This window comes from Microtus ochrogaster, chromosome 1, assembly GCF_000317375.1.
Source record: "Microtus ochrogaster isolate Prairie Vole_2 chromosome 1, MicOch1.0, whole genome shotgun sequence".
Lineage (NCBI taxonomy): Eukaryota > Metazoa > Chordata > Mammalia > Rodentia > Cricetidae > Microtus > Microtus ochrogaster.
This window is the reverse complement of record NC_022009.1, coordinates 20,853,693-20,871,924: the sequence shown is the minus strand read 5'-3', so window position 1 is coordinate 20,871,924 and position 18,232 is coordinate 20,853,693. Positions and strand designations below refer to the sequence as shown.

The 18,232-nt window shown below is 46.0% G+C and overlaps 1 protein-coding gene across 3 annotated transcripts in view; it reads right to left on the bottom strand.

Annotated features, from left to right (window-relative positions):
• Positions 1-18,232, bottom strand: part of Rgs6 (regulator of G protein signaling 6) — a 545,705-nt gene that overhangs the window by 78,281 nt on the left and 449,192 nt on the right. For all 3 annotated transcript variants that reach the window (XM_013346421.2, XM_026779939.1, XM_013346417.2), the window contains exons 8-12: positions 14,787-14,863; positions 11,913-11,994; positions 10,096-10,170; positions 7,711-7,809; positions 6,723-6,784 (exon numbers count right to left, since the gene is read on the bottom strand). In XM_013346421.2, coding sequence (XP_013201875.2) covers positions 6,723-6,784; positions 7,711-7,809; positions 10,096-10,170; positions 11,913-11,994; positions 14,787-14,863 — 395 coding nt within the window. The remainder of the gene's footprint in view (positions 1-6,722; positions 6,785-7,710; positions 7,810-10,095; positions 10,171-11,912; positions 11,995-14,786; positions 14,864-18,232) is intronic.

The following is an 18,232-nucleotide window of genomic DNA, read 5'->3' as shown; positions in this document are numbered from 1 at the left end:
TCTTTACGGGCAAGGAGGAAGGTGGTAATCTTTTCAAGGTGGGAGAAGGGGTGGGGGGAGGAGAAAGACCAGAAAGAACCCCTTGACTTCAGGTCACCCGGAGAAGAAGTACTCTGGAGGGAAACTTGGGTGTAGTGAAGCTGAAGTTAGGTCCTCAGAACAGACAGTGTATGCTGGCCACACCTCCTGACCCCCTTTCTTCCGCTGACTACAAATTCCAGACCTTGGTCTGAAGCAGGAAACCTCAGCTATAAGGTGACTTTTGCCACTTCTTTTCTACCAATTAAGATGGGCTGGGGGAGAGGAGGTGCAAGGACAGTTTCTCAAGGCACATGAAAGCGAAGTCGCAATGGCTTCTTTCCTCCCTCCCCTGAATTTACCCTCAGACATTAAGTTCACGGACTTCTATCACCCGAGCAGATTTTTAATAGAGCCTTAGGGTATCCCGTTTCTCGCTGTCTTATCGCATTTCATTAATTACATTTCATGATCACTGAGGGTCAGGAGGCAGAGGAGGAACCAGCATCCAATTTTAGGGAGCAGCAGCAATCTCAGAGAAGGGCAGGCAAGATGATGTTTAAAAAAAAAATCAATTTAGCAGTTAGCTGTGACACACAAAGGACTCCCAGTAACGGAGTAAGGGTGTGCAGAGTATAACAACAGCAGACAGAAAATGAAACAACTTGATCTGTCTGTGTGTGGGTGCTGTGTCGGGACCAGAGGCCGCACCTCCGGGTACTGTGGTGTCCCACAGCATTGTAGGCTTGGGGGGAAGTCTCTGGCAGGAAAGCTCAGAGATGCGGGGCAATTGGAAAGGGAGATGTATAGAGTTCTGTGTTCTCCAAGCCACTGACAGTGCTGGAAGGCTTGGTGGGCTGGATTAAAACAAAGAGGTGCCTGGGACTCTTCACAAAGAGGAGGGAGGCCTCATTTCTTTGGCAACTGAATCTATCTGGAGAAGTGACCGCAGAGTCTTTTACAGTTTGAATCTTAAATTGTCCTCTTGAGCTGTGTATGAAAGACTTGGCCAGCAGCCTTTGGGAGGATGGTAGCACCTTTGAAAGGTAGGGCCTGGTGGAAGGAACCAAGGTGGCTGGGATTGTGCCCTTGAAGCAGATATTGAGCTTCTGCTATTCCCCTCCCCTCCTCTCCTCTTCTCTCTTCTCCCCTCCCCTCCTCTCCTCCCCTTCCCTTTCCTCTTTCTTCTCCTCTCTTCTTTCCTCTCCCCCACCCATGTACAGCTACCATCTCTCTTCCTCTATGCCTTTCCTACTTGGCAGTCTATCTTGGCACAGGCCCAAAGTTGATGGGGCCAAATGAACATGGATTAAATGCTCTTTGTACTATGAGCTCAAACACGATTTCCTCCTTCTAAGCTGATTTGTCTTGGTGTTTTGTCCCAGTAACAGGCAGGCTGACACAGGGTCTCTTCAGAGTCTGCAGCGGATACACACTTCTTGCCTCAAAGTTCATTGTCATTAAGAAAAACATGGCTCATGGGAAAGAGCTTTTTAACGCTGGCTTAGAATCAGGGCCATTGTGATTTGACTTTCTGGTGGTAGTAGATTGAGTTTAAAAACGAACTGTGGTCTGTTAGCCTTTTGGTCTGGCCTAGGCTTGTGAGACTGTTTTCCTATGCTTCTGCTTTTTCTTGTACTCTTGTTTCCATGTGAATGATGCCAAAGTAGCCCGTTTGAGTATGAGAATCCATGTAAAAGACAGGACAGCTGTCCTTATAGAGGGCATCCTACGTAGTCAGAAGCTACACACATAAGACATAACCAGGATGAGCAGCTGCAAGCAGACAAGTGGCTTAGCCCATTCAACCAGTCGGCAGAAGACACGTGAGAAAGAGCAAACGCCCATCGAGTAATGCTCTCTTATATATAGCCTTGCTTCCAGCAACTCCGGTTACCCGTGACAAGCTACAGTCTGGAAATGTTCAATAGAAAATTCCAGGAGCATTGGTTTTAAAATTACATACTGACCAGAGCAAAGAGATAAAATCTCTACCCAAGATGTGAATTTTGCCCAGCATTTCCGTGTTATTTGTGCTACCTTCCCATCGGTCACTTGGCTGCGGTGTGAGTTACTGGACTCACTGTTGTGGGGTTGCAGTGCTGGTGTCCAGCTGGCCCTTGTTTTACTGACTACTCCCTCAAGTTGCACCCAGTGGTGGTGCAGGTATTGCAGACCAAAGAAAAGCTGCAAAACACCTCCTTTACAGGAGTGTGTGAAAGCCACAGAAGAGGTTGCATCTACATTGCTGTTATACATCACAAAAGAGGTTGTCTAATTTATTAGTAGTTATTATTGACCTCCGAGGTGTGTAGGCATAGGAGGAAATACATAGTGTACGCAGCATTTGGTAGTATTTGACCACTCCTGGGGAAGACCCTATCCCCTGCGGGTAGAAAGAAGCTACTGCAGTTTTAAGTCTCTGAGTTTGGAGGTTTTGTCAGTCACAGAAGACTGGCAGGCCTTGCTTTACAACTTAGAGAGAGATCATGCATGTTCAGAGAGGAGACTAGTCCTAGAAACAACCATATTGATGGGAACAAAAAGCAAACCATTGGGCAGTAGTGGCGAGCGGCTTTAATCCCAGCACTCGGGAGGCAGAGGTAGGTGAATCTCAGTCAGTTTAAGCCCAGCCTGGTCTAAAGAGTGAATTCCAAGACAGCCAGGATACACAGAGAAACTCTGTCTCAAAAAAACCCCAAAAAACAACAAACAAAAGCAAGCAAACACCCCCCCTCAAAAAAAAAAAACCCATGTAAAAATTTGAACCAGGGACTCAAAAAACACAGTATTTTAGGGCCATTTTGTAGGAAGCCAAGCATGGCATCTACCATCAGGGACTTAATCTAAAAGAATTTAAGAGCAAAATGCAAAAAACAATGGCTCGAGTTATTCAGAAAATTGAACCAGAAGGCAGGGTTCTTTCTTTAGGAAGGGGAGTTTGTGAGCCACATTTAAGAAAGATTATCACTTAAAACAGTGAGGATAAGAACTGTACTGTTGAGTGGTATTTATCTGGAAAGTTAATTTTGTAGACTAGAGATTATCATTTTTGGATCAAGAATACAGTTACAAATCTAAGAAGAGCAAGATGCCACCTAGGAAACACACCCATGCTGACATGTCAGGAACATTTAAACACTGCTGGGGACAATGGACAAAATGTTTGAAACTGAAACAAACTGAGAAAATCTACAGAGCCAGTCCCCTCATCCACGACCCCTCGCTCTGGGAAGACAAGAGGCTGGAGTGTATGCACTTCCGTGCCAGCCTTGGGCAGCCTGCAGGGCTGTCTGAACGAGAGTTAGAGCAAGGAGTGAGAGAGTGAAGAACTGTATTAACACACAAACTGTCACCTTCAAGGCTAGCCTCTCTCCTCCTCGGAGCACCATACAGCCAGTTCCTCGCATCTCATGTACCTGAATTTTGCTCCCATCAAAAGTGTGGTTAATCGCCACTCTGGAAAATTGCTAGGCCTTCCTGTTCACTGTGGAGGGCCCCGAGCGCCAAGGACTGGAGCTAGGCCTTGAGCGTGTACTCACTCATATTAACCCTGTTGGCTAACCACCACTGCGATCTCCTCTTTTAGAGAAGTAGAAGGGAGAAAGAGAGATAGAGCAACCGGCTTCACTGAGAACACGGGGAACGGCCAAGGCCAGGACGCAAACCGCCATAGCAGGCTCCAGATACCCCTGACTGTTGTGTCCCTTTGCGCTTAGCTGTAGGCCGCCTTACCCCCACCCCAATTCTTGTGTTCCAGATCTGGGCCACCTATACGGCCAGGGACAGCTTCTCACTTCTTGGGCTCTTGGGCAACTAAGTGGGGGGGAAAAAAAGGCAGGGACTTTTGCTCATGGGGACACAATTCTAATTACCACTTATCACCTGGAGCAGGCCCAGGGAAACCGGATCTAGAATGGGACTGGGTGGCTCACCCGGGAGAGCTCAGTTTTCACCTCTGGCCAGCTGCCAGTGCCTCCTTCTTGGCCCCTCCTGCCAGAATACAGCAGCTGACAGGCCAGGCTCCTGTGGCTTTATCTCCCACAAGCACCCGGCCTCCCTCCCTCTGCTCTCTCTGGGAGTTTCCTTGTGGCTTTAGGGAAAGGGCCTCACGCAGCATTGAAGGGCTGTCAGTTACTGCTGCTGGAAATAAAATCCAGCCTCTGTTGGGGTTGGACCCCGAGAAGTTTCTATCTGGGGAGTTGTGGTTGGATGAAGCCCTCGTGTGAGCGCCTCTCAAGTGTAATTACAAGGACCAGCTGGGGCTCTTCCCAGACAGCCTGTAAACAAACAGTGGGCCTGCCAGACTCCCTTCCTCTGCTCCACGTGGGGAGGGGGAGACACATCACCTACCTCATTCGGAGTGGCCTCTCCAGATGACTAGTTCAGGCTTCTCTCCACACCCCCAAGATAAGACAAAGCTGAAACCCCAGGCCCTTCTGAAGCAAGTCCTTAGGCCTGTGTAGCTACAAAGGCGTCACCAGAGCCCTTACCCCAGATTAGTCCACTTGAAGCTCAAAGTACAGCTTGTTTGGGTCTCCGCTGGAACCACTGAGTCCATACCTAGGATTAGGGTTTAGGGGTTCCCGTGGCTTAGGCCTCAGAACCCTAGCCTTGGGTATGTGCACCTGATGAAAGATGCTCTGTGTACAATATCCTCTCTCCCATGAGCCCTTATGAGGCAGACATCGCCATGCATACAGACGCTGTCCCATGCCAGGGCTGTGCTTTGGCATTTCTCGTCAGCTATGTCACAGGAGAACCGAGGCCACTTTAGCTGCATTGTTCTTGCTACTCTTTGGGAGGGAACAAAGGCAACCTCATTGAGAAGGAAGAGCACTTTTCAGAGCTGGGTGAGCTGGCTAGAAGTCCCTCATTTTACAGTGGGGACGAGAAGTAAGTCTGTAGCCTGCAGCTGGCTAGACCTGGGACGTTAGAGTAATTGCTATCGATGTGGTGGGAGCTTCAGCCATTGGTGCCAGCAGAGACATCTGCAGTAGGGAGCATAGGAACGCCAGATTTCTCAGCGGGGTCTGTTTTGCTGTCCCTTTGCACATCTGACAATGCCCTGAGACACTGTTGGTTGTGACAATGGTGAGGTGGCCTCCAGTGGATAGAAGTTAGGAATGCTGTTATATCTTATATTGCACAGGATATTAAAAATGCAACGAACAGTTGCCTGGCCCAGAATGTTGATAATTCACTCCATTATTAAGAATGCCAACAGGGGGCTAGAGAGATGGTTCACCTGTTAAGAACATGTACTGCTTTTGGAGAGAACCCCAGCGAGGCTTCTAGCACCCACAGTGGGCAGCTAACAACCCCCCGCACTTCCATCTCCGGGAATCCAATGTTCTCTGGCTTCTACGGGCAGTACTCACATGCATACCCCCCCCACACACACTTACTATTGAAAATGTAAAAAAAATCTTTATGAATATAAACAGACTGAACCTGGAGGTGATCCTAGTTCCTCAGCAGACTGAGCCAGGAGGACTCCGGGTTCAAGGCCTGCCTGAACTGCAGAGGGAGTTCATAGGCATCCCAGGTAACTTAATGAGATTCTCATCTCAAAACAACAACAACAAAAATAAACAGAGGTCTTGGGAATATAAGTTAGTAGTAGATTGCTTTCCCAGAGTCATGAGATTCAATTCCTAACACCAGAACAACAACAACAAATACGCCAAGGGGGAGTGTACAGATACACAAGATACATACAAGTAGACACATAAGATGCCATAAACCCTAACCAGCAACATCCTTGGTGTCCCGAGCACAGCAGTAATTCTGGCTTTGGATTTGGGGTGGGATTTTCTAAGTCCCCACTTGCCATTCATTCAGAAGGAAGATGCAGCTTAACCAGAGGCCAGCAGAGAAAGCCTTAGTGGTGGGGCACACAGCCATTACTCTGAATAATCTAAACTTAGACTCGGTTTACCTGATATGCAATAAATACTAAGTCCTGACTCACACCCTGGATTCCTTCGGAAATTGGACAGTGCCTTAACAACCGCATATGGATGACCAAGTATTAGGTTCTGGATGTCTGATTAGATTTATTCCTTACAGCATCCCCAGGTGGTATCTTTACCGAAATGTTCAAAACCAGACCATCTAGTTGATAAAACTGAATCTCCCACGTAGTAACAGAGTGGGGCCAGCTACCAGCGTGGCATAGCACACAGGAGCTGCTGCAGAGGCCAGGCCCCTGGGGCCAGCTGTTTTCTTTACAGCTGATTCAGTGCTATCCAGGGGTGGATGGTATGTGGAGGAGGAATGCTCCTCAAGGATCTGGTCCTCTGTTGGTTATGTGGCCAGTACCTCAAAGGGCACACACAATTTCCTTCCCTATAAAGTGAATCTGGGCATTGCATAGCTGGAAGGGGCGTGGCTCCATCTGAATCCGTAAAAGGACTGAAGGCAAAGGTGTTCTTCCCTGACTGACAGAGTCATGGTGGAAGCTTAGCAAGAGAAAGTGTCTTGCTCAAGGGAGGCCTGATTTCTTCGCCACACACACACACACACACACACACACACACACACACACACACACACAGCGGCTGGAGGTTTTCACACATCGGATCTCAGGAGTAGCTACAGCCTGACTGTTGAAGCTGAGCACACTCGTTAACTGGAACCCGGGAACATTTCTTCTTTATAAACCTCATACATGTGGTTTAATAATATTGGGGGAAGCTTACCTTTCAGCCACTTTGGACATTTTCAAACAATGTCTGTCAATCTGTGCATTCAGAAATGTTATCTGGTGGAAAGAGAGAACATGGGTGCTGAGGCAAAACTAGAACTTCATTCTCCTCCGTCCCGCGAACCCCAATCCCTGCTAGCACACCGAGGTCTAAATACCTCCTCAGATAACACTCCAACCTTTAGCTGGAACTCTGGCAACCCATTCACCCTTTTAGAAATTCCCGCCACACTTAGCATTCTTATACAATTTAGCTTATGTCTAATTTTTACCTGTTCATAACTATCATTTACTCTTTGCTTTTCCCCAAAAATTACTCACTCAAAAGGTAGTATGTAGTCTCCAAAGCTTGGCAACAGAATGATTAGACAATATGTATGCTATAAAAATCTTTTTTGCACTAAGCCCCCTTAACAGTTCCTCTGCCTAGTGTCCATGTGTATAACTGCACCCGCGTATTGGTCTAGAAACAGCAAAGAGCTACTTTGCATCTGCTTATCAAGGAACGTCCTTTAAAGTTACTCCTCTGCCCAGCCCGCCAGAGCCAGTAAGGCGTGACAAAGAGGCTGCTCCCAAAGGGAGCACCGTCGTCAGCTCCTCTGTTAATCTGGCTTCCTCATCAAGGCAGAAAGTGATACGCAACAAAATGATGCTGCAATGACTGGGATGGGGCTCTCTTTGTTCTTCTGCCTTCTCGTTGAGTCTTAGTGGCGTTCTGGAAGTTCATTATACTGTGAAGTTCTCCAGGATGGGGCATTCACCTCTCCTTCCCTAGCTCCCACAGCGGGCCAGGGGAGACCTTGACCTCAAAAGTCAGCACGCCTCTGGGATAGCTCAGTCACACCCCTTTCAATAACCACTAGAGACGTCTGGTGGAGAATGTCTCAAGCTTTTGTGAAGAGCCACACTCAGGATCACGTCACCAGACAGCTGGGCTCTGTGGTCTGTGGATCGCGCTGGGAGGGTCACGGTCACACACTCACCTGTTTTCGAATGTCATCCTTCGTAGTTTTCCTGATTGGCTGGCTTGGTATGTGCACTGGACTCTGTGACTGGGACTCTTCTGTCACACCGTACACTGACTAGAAGACGAAGCAAAAAGTCAAGATCACACACCCTCGGCATCATGGGTGACTCAGGAGCCAGCCCACGGTCTCATTCTTTCAACTGTCTCTGTGACTTCCAGCCCCATGACTGGCCTCTGCTTGAATTTCTCTCATGGTAGACCTCTTGAGTGAACACATCCTCTTTGGGTTAAAACGGTGGGAAAACTTTTCCTTTCCTTGAGGAAATGGTCTCTCTGTGTAGCCCAGAGACCAGCTAACTTCAGAGATTATCTGGGGCTCCTTGGTAAAGAGGTTCATCGCTGAGACCTACCCCAAGTGGACCGAATCAGGATTCTCATGGGTGGGTTTGGGAATCTGTACTTTAGACAAACGCCCCAGGTGATTTGGGGTCAACAAGCTGGAGAACAATGGCTGAAAAGTACATTCAAAAACTCCCCATGGGCTTCCCGCTGGTCAGCAGATGCCATGCCCATCTGGTACAAGGTTGAGATGGCAGGAAGGCATCCGGGCTAGTGCTCCTTCTATATTAAGCAGCTTTCTGGCCTGGGTTTGTACACATGTCCACAGCTATGACTGCTTTTCAAGTTGTTCATGGTGTTACAAACAGGGAAAGAATCATCCCTTAAGGACCTGCACCTGTACAATCACAAAGGTACTGATTGCACACAGATAGCTTCATAAAATTCTGGGATACTAGAACTGGGGGTCTGTTGTCAGAGGCTGCTTGTTGGTTTGTTTTCCGGCCATCCAGACCCAAAACAATCACACAGAAACTGTATCAATTGCAATACTGTTTGGCTAATAGCTTAAGTGCCTTGCTAGCTAGCTCTTATATATTAAATTAACCCATTTCTATCATTTTATATTTTACCACGAGGCTCGTGGTTTACCGGTACCAGCATGCAGGCGTCTTTCTCCTCCAGCGGCTACGTGGCATTTCTCTCTGACTTCCTACTCTCTCCTCCTCTATCTGCTTGGAATTCCTGTCTTGCCCTATTCTGTGCTGCAATAGGCCTAAAGTGGCTTCTTTATTAACCAATGGTATTCACAGCATACAGAGGGGAATCCCACCTCAGGGGTCCTTAATGACTAAAGAAGGTCACTTAAGACTAGAGGTTTAAAATACAGCACAGTGGGCATTGTTACTTACTCAATGAGCAAATTACATAAATAAACTCAATAAGTATGTGCCTGGGGTTTTATTTTAGTCTCTCTGTGTTTCTGTGTCTGTCTGTCTGTCTGTCTGTCTGTCTCTCTCTCTCTCTGTCTCTGTCTCTGTCTCTGTCTCTCTCTCTCTCTCTCTCTCTCTCTCTCTCTCTCTCACACACACACACACACACACACACACGTTAATCCTTTCCTACATATCTGAAATCCTCCCTCCCAAATCCCAAATACCACAAGAGGAAAATTCTACATCTCATCTCATGGAATAGGTCCTGATCAAAACACAGGCCACTGGGGATATTATGTAATATTACCTTTGGGCTACATGCATAAGGTAGCTATGAAACAAGTGAGTTTTGTACTCAGACTTGGTATATGCAAGTGTTCCAACACTGCAGTGCTTCTGATCCAAAGTGCTCTGGATTTGTACTTGGTCATTATGTGAACTGGGACACTTGGGGATCTACCGCTAACCTTCGGCAATTAGAGTTATGGAGCACAGCCATGGTCTTTGGAGGGTTTGAATGTATTGATGGACACAGACTGGGTATGGTCTCCATGGGAACGCCATGGCCACTACCCGTTTTATTCTAGTGAAATACAAGGAATCCTGGGTTTTGTCAAAGTAGGGCAAGATGGTGATGTGGGTTTGGATAATTTAGCCCTATTTAAACTCTCCCATTTGTTTCTAGGGACCAAGCCCTTTGTACCTTCCAGTTTTTTATTCCAGTGGTTTCTTTTCTTCACTGCACCCTCCCCAGAGCCAGCAGCTATTTATTCTTCATCTCAGGGGACCCTGCTTATATAAAACCCCTGGGAAGACCCACTCTTTCTTAGGGGCTCCCCCAGGGGCTCCTGAACTTTTCCACTTTTCCTAATACAGCAAATAGTCCCGCTGTCTGTGTCCTGTTTTCATGACTGTAGGGTCCCCGAGATCTGGAGCTGAACCCCAGCAATTTGCATGATGCCTAGAATACACCAGCCACCCAACAAATATTTCTAGAATTTATGAACACAATGATTTCAAAAGATAAAGTGTTGCAGGATTACATGCAGAAAAACCACTACATAAAAAACACCAGAAACTGAGGGCTATCCCCATCAGCAATCTGTAATTCAACTAAACCAGCGAACCTTTTTAACCTTCTGAGGATTCTTCAAACGTCGACATTTTCTGATATCCATTTCCGTTGTGTTCACACAGCCTGGCTGAGATGAAGAAAATAGTAAAAATTACTAAGTGAAAATTATGCTTCCGATTGAATCCAAGTAATAGCATCAAAACTAATCCTGGCCTTTGCAGATAATGCATAATCTTTTTATCTTATAATGTATGTTCCTGTGTGGAGTTCTCACTGGAAATATAAAATATGATCTTATAATCAGAATACCTTATGGAGCATCTAATATGCATTCCTGCCATCAAACCTCTATTTCAAGTGACCACAGTGCTTTGGGCATAGTGGCACGAGGTGGGACATTTAGCAGGTCATACGGTGGGTAAAGAACAGCCACGCCATGCAGACAGAGCTTGAGTGCAGAGTTTATTGAGAGAAGGGTAAAGGGGAGGGAAGAGAGAGAGAGAAGAGGGTAGAGAGAAGAGGAAAGGAGATAAAAAGGAAGGAAGGAAGGAAGGAAGGAAGGAAGGAAGGAAGGAAGGGGGAGAGAGAAACAGCTGGAAGAAAGCGTGAGTAGGCGGGGCTTGTCTCTTAAAGAAACCTTTGCACCTGTGTACAGTTAGGATACTGCTTGCCATATGTGGAGGGGTGAGGCACTGTGCCAGGTTCCCAAGGGGCAGGGCCAAGGTGTGCCTGGATGCTAATACATAACCTTTGTTATGTTACATTTCTAGCCATCTGAAAAAAATTCCCATGTCAGGAAGCTTTTTTTTTTTTTTAAATTGTTGCTTTTAATCAGCTTTTAGGAAGGTTGGAATCATTTGTTCATTTTCAATTCCATTTCCTGGGGGCAATCAAGATTTGTTTTAATAATGTGAAATCAGAGACACAGTCAAGCTTCATTGTGTACTGATTTGTGAATTCATCTACTTGCTGAATTTTCTTTGTAACGTGCAAATCAATGTTCTCAGAGCATGATGACCGTTTGCAGATATACGCAGAAGAACAATAATGTTGAGTCACCTGACATAACCATGCCCAGTTGAGGCTGAGCAGGGTGAGGCTCTGCCTTCCTATTCCATGCTATAGAGCAGCTTTTACAGGGCTTATTTGCTGCCAGGCTTTCTCCATTTTTGTGTTTTTCTTGGAGTCTTTTCTATTTTAGGTAGCCTTCAAGCAGGGTGTCAAAGAATTGGTAGTGTCCTAAGGGTGAACGGGGTTCCAACGCTACCACAGGAGAAAACAGAATGGCTGTGATGTGGCCCAAATCACAGTTCTGTCAGTTGTGGGTTTAACACAGTGAATCAACATTTTATATTAAATACGGTGTCTTCACACAGGAACACATGTGAAACAAGGCTATATATATTGATCAAAATATATGACCAGTTTCTGGAAAGAAGCTAGCTCACCCAGGAGCAATACTTGAATATTCACTAACTCAGAGTTTTCAGAGATTGTATAGAACATGACTACTGTAGATGACAAGGCTTAACGGTATGTGAAAAGAATTTCTTAAGATTTGGGGCTTAATGACGGCAGAAGCAAGCACTGCTAATTTGGAAGAATGGAGGTTTCGGGACTCCAAAATTTCTCTCTTGGTATCCCCATTGTTTCCCCATTTCCAGCCCTACATTTTCCCCAGTGCATAGTTCTTAAAAGATGTACCTGAGATCCTCCTCAGATCTATGGGGGGTATGAACAAATGGAAAAAGTGGTTTCACACAGCTAAGCAGCTATCACAAGGAGGAGTCACTTGGTTGGTCACTAAAGACAGTCATAAAGAAGGAAGTGGGGGGATCCAGTGAAGGGAACCAAGCAGAACTTCCTCACCACTGGCCTGTGGACATCCCAAAAGGCCCGTTCTTGACTATCCAAGATTTTCCTCTCTGTCTTATCCTTTTTCCGGTCAATCCTGAAAGAGTAAAGAGAGCACATGAGAAGAGTTTGTACTGTTTTCTCTTCTGCCACCTCAGCTTTCCTGCTCCTAGGGGTTAAGGCTGAACCCAAGATTATTGTCACCCGCGTGGCCCCTCAGAAACTCCACACGTGGCAAGAGCTTGTTTTAGGCTGGATTACAGGCTATCATTTGTGAGCAACGTCCATGATAGGTAGGCAGGAAGAATGAGCAGAGACAGAGTTGTCCACGAGGTATTGAGGTCTGGGTTACTAAGGACTGAATTCTCCATTGGCCTGTCCCTACTCCAGAGCAAAATTCTACCTGTGTGACTTGCTAAGAAGGGACACAGCCACCTGTTTGCCAACGCTCCATCTCAAATATGAAAGTTTAAATAGCAGTTAAAGCATCTGTAAAATGATCCAATTATGTATTTTAAAAGTCACCTAAATCTTCTGAGTTTCTAAAGGCCAAGTAGTGGCTCTAGCCTGTGACAAGACCCCAACGACAGACCAGCCTCAGCTGGGAAAGGTACCAACTGCAGGAGGGAAATTACGGAAGGCAAAACCAAATTCTGCGTGTTCTGATCAGGAGCCCCCAAAGAGTCTCCTCTCCCCCAAAGCATGTATCATTTCACATCATCTAAGTAAAATGCAACTTGGATTAATTGCCATGTGACTTGTGGTTCTCAGCTCTCTTGGGAGTCCTTTAGTTTACTGGACTGAAATAAACCCATAACCACCCTGTGATTTATGTGATAATTGTTGTGTACTTAAATGGCCCACAATTATTAGGTAATCACGGGGCTAATCAGAAAAGTTAATGGAGAAAAGCCATATATGTACGAAGTGGCTGTTTCCCCCTCTTTTAAAGTGTGATGCTGTTTGAGTCTGGGAGAGCTAATCCATGCTTCTCTTTGCTTTCCAGTGACTCGTGAGCACCTGGACACAGCTCTACCTCAGTCCATCCAGATCTGAGCCCCTCTTCCCATCAGCTCTCCCACCCTCTACCTCCCAGATGGTCTCCTGCGGTCACTTAGAACCTAGCACCTGGTGTCTGCCTTCCCTTGGGGACATCTGGGAACACTGGGTTGGGAAAGAATCAGCAGGTGGCTGGCATCGTGGACCAGGGAATGGCAGATATAACTGAAGGAGGGTAATAGCAATGATGGCATGCAGATTGCTGGGCCAGATGACCTCAGCTCTTTTCCAATGGTGACCGTTGGTTATCTATCCTTACCCACACAGGCCTCAACTCTGACCCTAGGTGTTAAGTGGGGTCACCCCTGAGCATGAAAGGACTTCTTGGAAGGTGTATGGCGCCTGTTCTCCTACAAGGGAACAGAGAAAAGTTCCCTACATTCTCCAGCTTAACCTCCTTCCCATTTCTCTTCTGTCCTCCTTTGCCTATTGGTCCTGCTGGCCAAGCTAGACATCATCAGTATGAGAAAAAGGGAGATCCTGGTCATAGTAATTCCATGTCCCAGAATTCCAAGGTGACAGCCCTGTTTATGGGCTGAGGGGCCTTCAGTCTCCATGGCTCGTGTTTCCTTATGGAGAAGCAATCTCCACTCTGTTTCCATGAGTGAAGGCGCAGACAAAACCCTTCCAGATCGTTTTCTTCCTTCCCTCTGTGCCCTTTGAGGAGGATGAGTGATTTAATCTATTGGGGGAAAACGAGAAAGTTCACACTGGTTCTCCCAGGTGAGCCCGAGCTCAGGATATCTGTTCTCTGAGGGAGTCAGCTCTGTTCTAGCAGAGGGACTGTGTGGATACCCACCTCTGCCCAGGAAGGACGTAACTACTAAGCCATGCCTCACAGTGTAGATTCAGCCTAAATTCAGAAGTCTAAATTATATGCTTATTTTTCCATTAGTTTTTTGTTTTGTTTTGTTTTGTTTTTCAAGATGGGCTTTCTCTGTAGCTTTGGCACCTGTCCTGGAACTCACTCTGTAGACCAAAGGCTGTACTCGAACTCACAGAGATCCACCTGCCTCTGCCTCCTGAGTGCTGGGATTAAAAGCATGTGCCACCACCACCCAGCTTTTTCCATTAGTCTTAAGTTTCATTCCTGTATGAGAGATGATGAGAATGACCTTATCCCTCTTCTGGTATAAATGCAAGAGGTACCCCACAGGTTTCTGAGTTCAAGCACTTGGTTCTAACTATTGGAGGTGTTTGGGGAGAGTGGGAAGTCAGTAGGAGGTAGGGCCTGAGTAGTGGATGTGGGTCATGTGGGAGCCTTGGAAATATAGCCAATGCCTGATTCTGGTCTAGCTTCCTCAGCTTCCCGATAATCTACGATGCAAGTAGCCACCGCCAGACACTCCCATCACCATGAACTCTACCACATCTTCCACCATGATGTAGCGTACCCATCCCCAAAACTGTGCACCCAAATAAACCTTTCTTCATTGAGTTGCTTCTGCTGCAGTGTTGAGAACAGGAACTAAGGCATCCTCCTCAAGTTTCAACATGTTAGCCTGTAGAGTTAAGGGCTCTAGACCTACAGTGATCCCAGTCTGGTGTTTTTTCAGGCTCTCAGCACAGACATCTTACGGAAATCTCTTGGGCAAACAGGTACATCTTTCAGCTCTGCGTTTGAGAGGATTCTCTTTGTCTGATGGACTTGTCCTAGCAGGACCTCAGTTCCAGACATGAAGCCTATTCATCAGGATTTTCCTATCATTTATTCAGTCTCTCCTGGGGGATGAGAGAGACTAACCCAGGCGGAAACCTCACTTTGGCCATCACACCCCAGACCCTAGAGAGTCCCTTTCTCTCCCAGAAGTCTCTGCTGCATCCACCTACTTTACTTGTGCCTCTGCTTGCATAAAGATGAATTCCCACTTCCTTGCAAAGGCCCGCTGGAGTCTCGCTAAGTTTTCCTGGTGAGAAACAAAAATCAATAGGAAGGTATTAATCTTTGTAAGCTAATATACCAACGCCCACGCTTCTCACAAGGCAGCCATCCTTTCTGGTTTCCTCCCATCAACATAGCAGGGTTTCGTGCTGAAGCCACTGAACATGACCCCAATTTGACTTTGTACCAGCGCCTGCTGAACTGTCCAACTCGTAATGTTCATCTATAAGTGTATTAAAGTATGAAGTCTTCGGCTCACCCTGATTCAGCTCTTCGTGGGTGTTCTTTTGAGAACACAAGTCACATAGTGCCTGGTATAGAGGTTGCTAGAAATAAACCCCTCCGGCTGTTGGGAAAACATTGTCAGGGCCATCCCATAGTGAGGCTCAGGATGGAACTCTTGAGAATAGTTCTTCCAGTAGGGAGCTGGGGGAGGATGCAGGAAAGGGGGACCTAGAGTGCTTTCATGAGTATTTTCTAAGGCCAGGATTCAGAAATGGACCAAAGAGTGACTGCAATATTCATGAAAAAAAAATCAGAAACAGAAAAAGAAAGGAAGGGAGGGAGGGAGGGGAGAGGGAGGGAGGAAATCCCCCATCCAGGATTATCTTTAGAGGAAAGGGGAGAGACATTCTTCTCTCAGCCTCCAGACTTTTCTGTTGGAGCCTCCGGACAATGTGAAGAGGTTTGACAGGACCTCTAATGACCCCCCTAATTCTGATTAATGCAAGACTGAAGCCCACATTATGGTATGTATTTCTGCAGAGCTCATGCCAACACTAATTGATTAGCCTCATTAGGAAGTTATTAATATAAAAGGAGCTCTGGCTAAGGAGCATGCAAATTCGCACCTATTGCCAAGGCTCGGGGTACAACTACTTTGAAAAGAAATTTCCCTTTGATGCTTGCACTAGGAAGCCCAGCTGGTGATACCTAAATGCCAATCACTTGGGGAAGCAGAGAACTATAACTCTGCCGTGCTGTGGAGTACTGTGCAGGAACCAAAATGGCAATCTAGTTAGTATTACTGACATAGAATGATCCCTAGATGTTACAGTCTGTGATTATAAGAAGTAGTAGGAACAGTCAAGAAACCATTACATATAGAAAAAACTTAGTAAGAGAATGATGGGCCAATTTCTCTCCTTTTTTGCTGTTTGAATTTTTGTTTCCTACAGAGAAATTTCAATCAGAAATTTTCAACCAAATTAGTATGCTTTGGGAACAAAATGAATTTGTAGTTCCTAAGCATTTTTATGAAGAAGTTCATCCTGGAAAAAAAAAACCTTTATGCCATATACTTTATAAATATCAAAACAGACCACTGTGGGGCAAGTGAACAGAAAACTGAATAAAATACACTAGACGGTGATGTGTCATTTCTGGGTAGTGTATTTACTAAGACAAGGAAACTGGGCAAGAGCAGTGGAAGATCTAGGACCCTTGCTGACATGCTAGGAAAGTCGAGTGGTCATAGTGAAGCTGTTTGCCTTGGGTTTGCAGCAAGAAAAACAGCCACTGTGGGAATGAGAGCTGATATGACATCAGGACACACAGGTAGGATCCAACTCCCAGGATTCCACAGATACACTGTTGCAGGTTTGGAGACAGTCACACAGGATGGGCCAACACGTGATGGGATAATACAAACATTCACCGGATTCTGAGCTGCTAGGCAATCTCCGGACATCAGTCCCTACTCTGCCTCCCAAACGCAAGTCTGCGATGCCAACAGGCTCAATGAGGGCAGCATGCCACGACCAAGTTGTGCTCTCCACTGACTACACATTTGTCTTTGGGTAGTGGAAAAGAGGAGCTGTGGTCTAGTTGGCTTAGATTTGGGCATCAGGACTCAGGAGAGGCAAAGGTTGGTGGAGAAGAGCCTTGCTGTGTTTCTTTTGGAAGATTGAGGCAGACAGGGACCTTGGCGAGGTGGTAGGTCTGGAGAAGTTGTTGATTCTTCAATGTCAAGGAGGGGTTCTCCACTATCCTTAACATTATCTCTTGTCTCCTTGCTGCCACTCTTTAGTAAGTTTAGTTCAGCAACACCCGTACTACACACAGTGTATGGGGGCAGAGGAAAGCAAGGTATATGAACACATAACTAATTTCCCTGGTGTTGCCTATGAATCATGGTGAGGGGGAAAGGTTCTGAAACATGAAGTTAAACATATATTCACAATGATATGTGAGTCTTTGCATCCTCAGTTTTTCCATTTTCAGACTCTGCCAAGTGGGTGGGGCTAGACCAGATTGGGGAAGTGGGATGTAAGGAAATACATCATATGGACAAAGACAGAGGAAGGTACATGGACAGAGAAGGAGACCTCCCTTGTGATGGGTGCCTTCTCTTACTTTCTGGATGGAATTTTGTTCTTGGATTCTGTCTTTTCTACAGAGGGAGAGGGATATAAAGATGAAATTTAAAATTTTGATCTTAAACTTGTTGCACAGAAAGTTTGACAGTTTCCCTTCCCCCAAAAAATTGTGGATACTCAATACACACACACACACACACACACACACACACACACACACACACACACACACACAATTTATATACCAGAATCAAGATTCAGGATAGTTTCATTACCTTTCCAAGTCCCCTGAGATAGCTCTTTATGGTCATACCCAACCCATCTATAACCACAGATATTGATCTATTTTCCCCCATGATATACGTGCTGTCTTTGTGAGAGTCTCAAACAATGGAATGGCTTGCTTAAGACTGGATTCTTTCACTTAACACTGTCTTCAATGTAGTTGTGTATAACAAGAACCAATTCCTTTCTACTGCAGAATACTATTCTACTGTATGGATGTACCTTGTTAGTTTAGGTACTAACTACGTACATTGTAGGAGGTACCTAGTAAGCTAGGTACATTTGTCTATTCAGATGTACTTGGGTTGCTTTCAACCTTGAGGTACTACATATAAAGCTAATATGGATAGTAACACAGTCATTTTGATGTGAAATAGTTTCCGATTTCCCTACTTGATCGCATGTGATAAGTGTTTATTCAGTTTTATGAGAAACGGCCAAAACGTGGACTGTTTTCCCATCCTCCCAGGAATACAAAAGAGAGTGTCCCACATGCTCACTGTCACTTGGTGTTGGCCATGCCTTTCACCTTAGCCATCCAGTAGGTGTAATGGCACCTCGCCATGGAGTCGATGGCGTTTTTCAAATGGCTAAGTGTGTCAAGCATCTTCTCATGTGTTTATTTGCCATCTTTTGTTCTCTTTGGTGAAATATCTGCACAAGTTCTGTGCCCATCTTTACAGTGAGTCACTTATGTATCTACACTAATGTATATATGAGATAGGGTCTCACCACATAGCCCAGGCTGGCATAGCCCAGGCTGACATAGCCCAGGCTGGCCTCAAACTCAC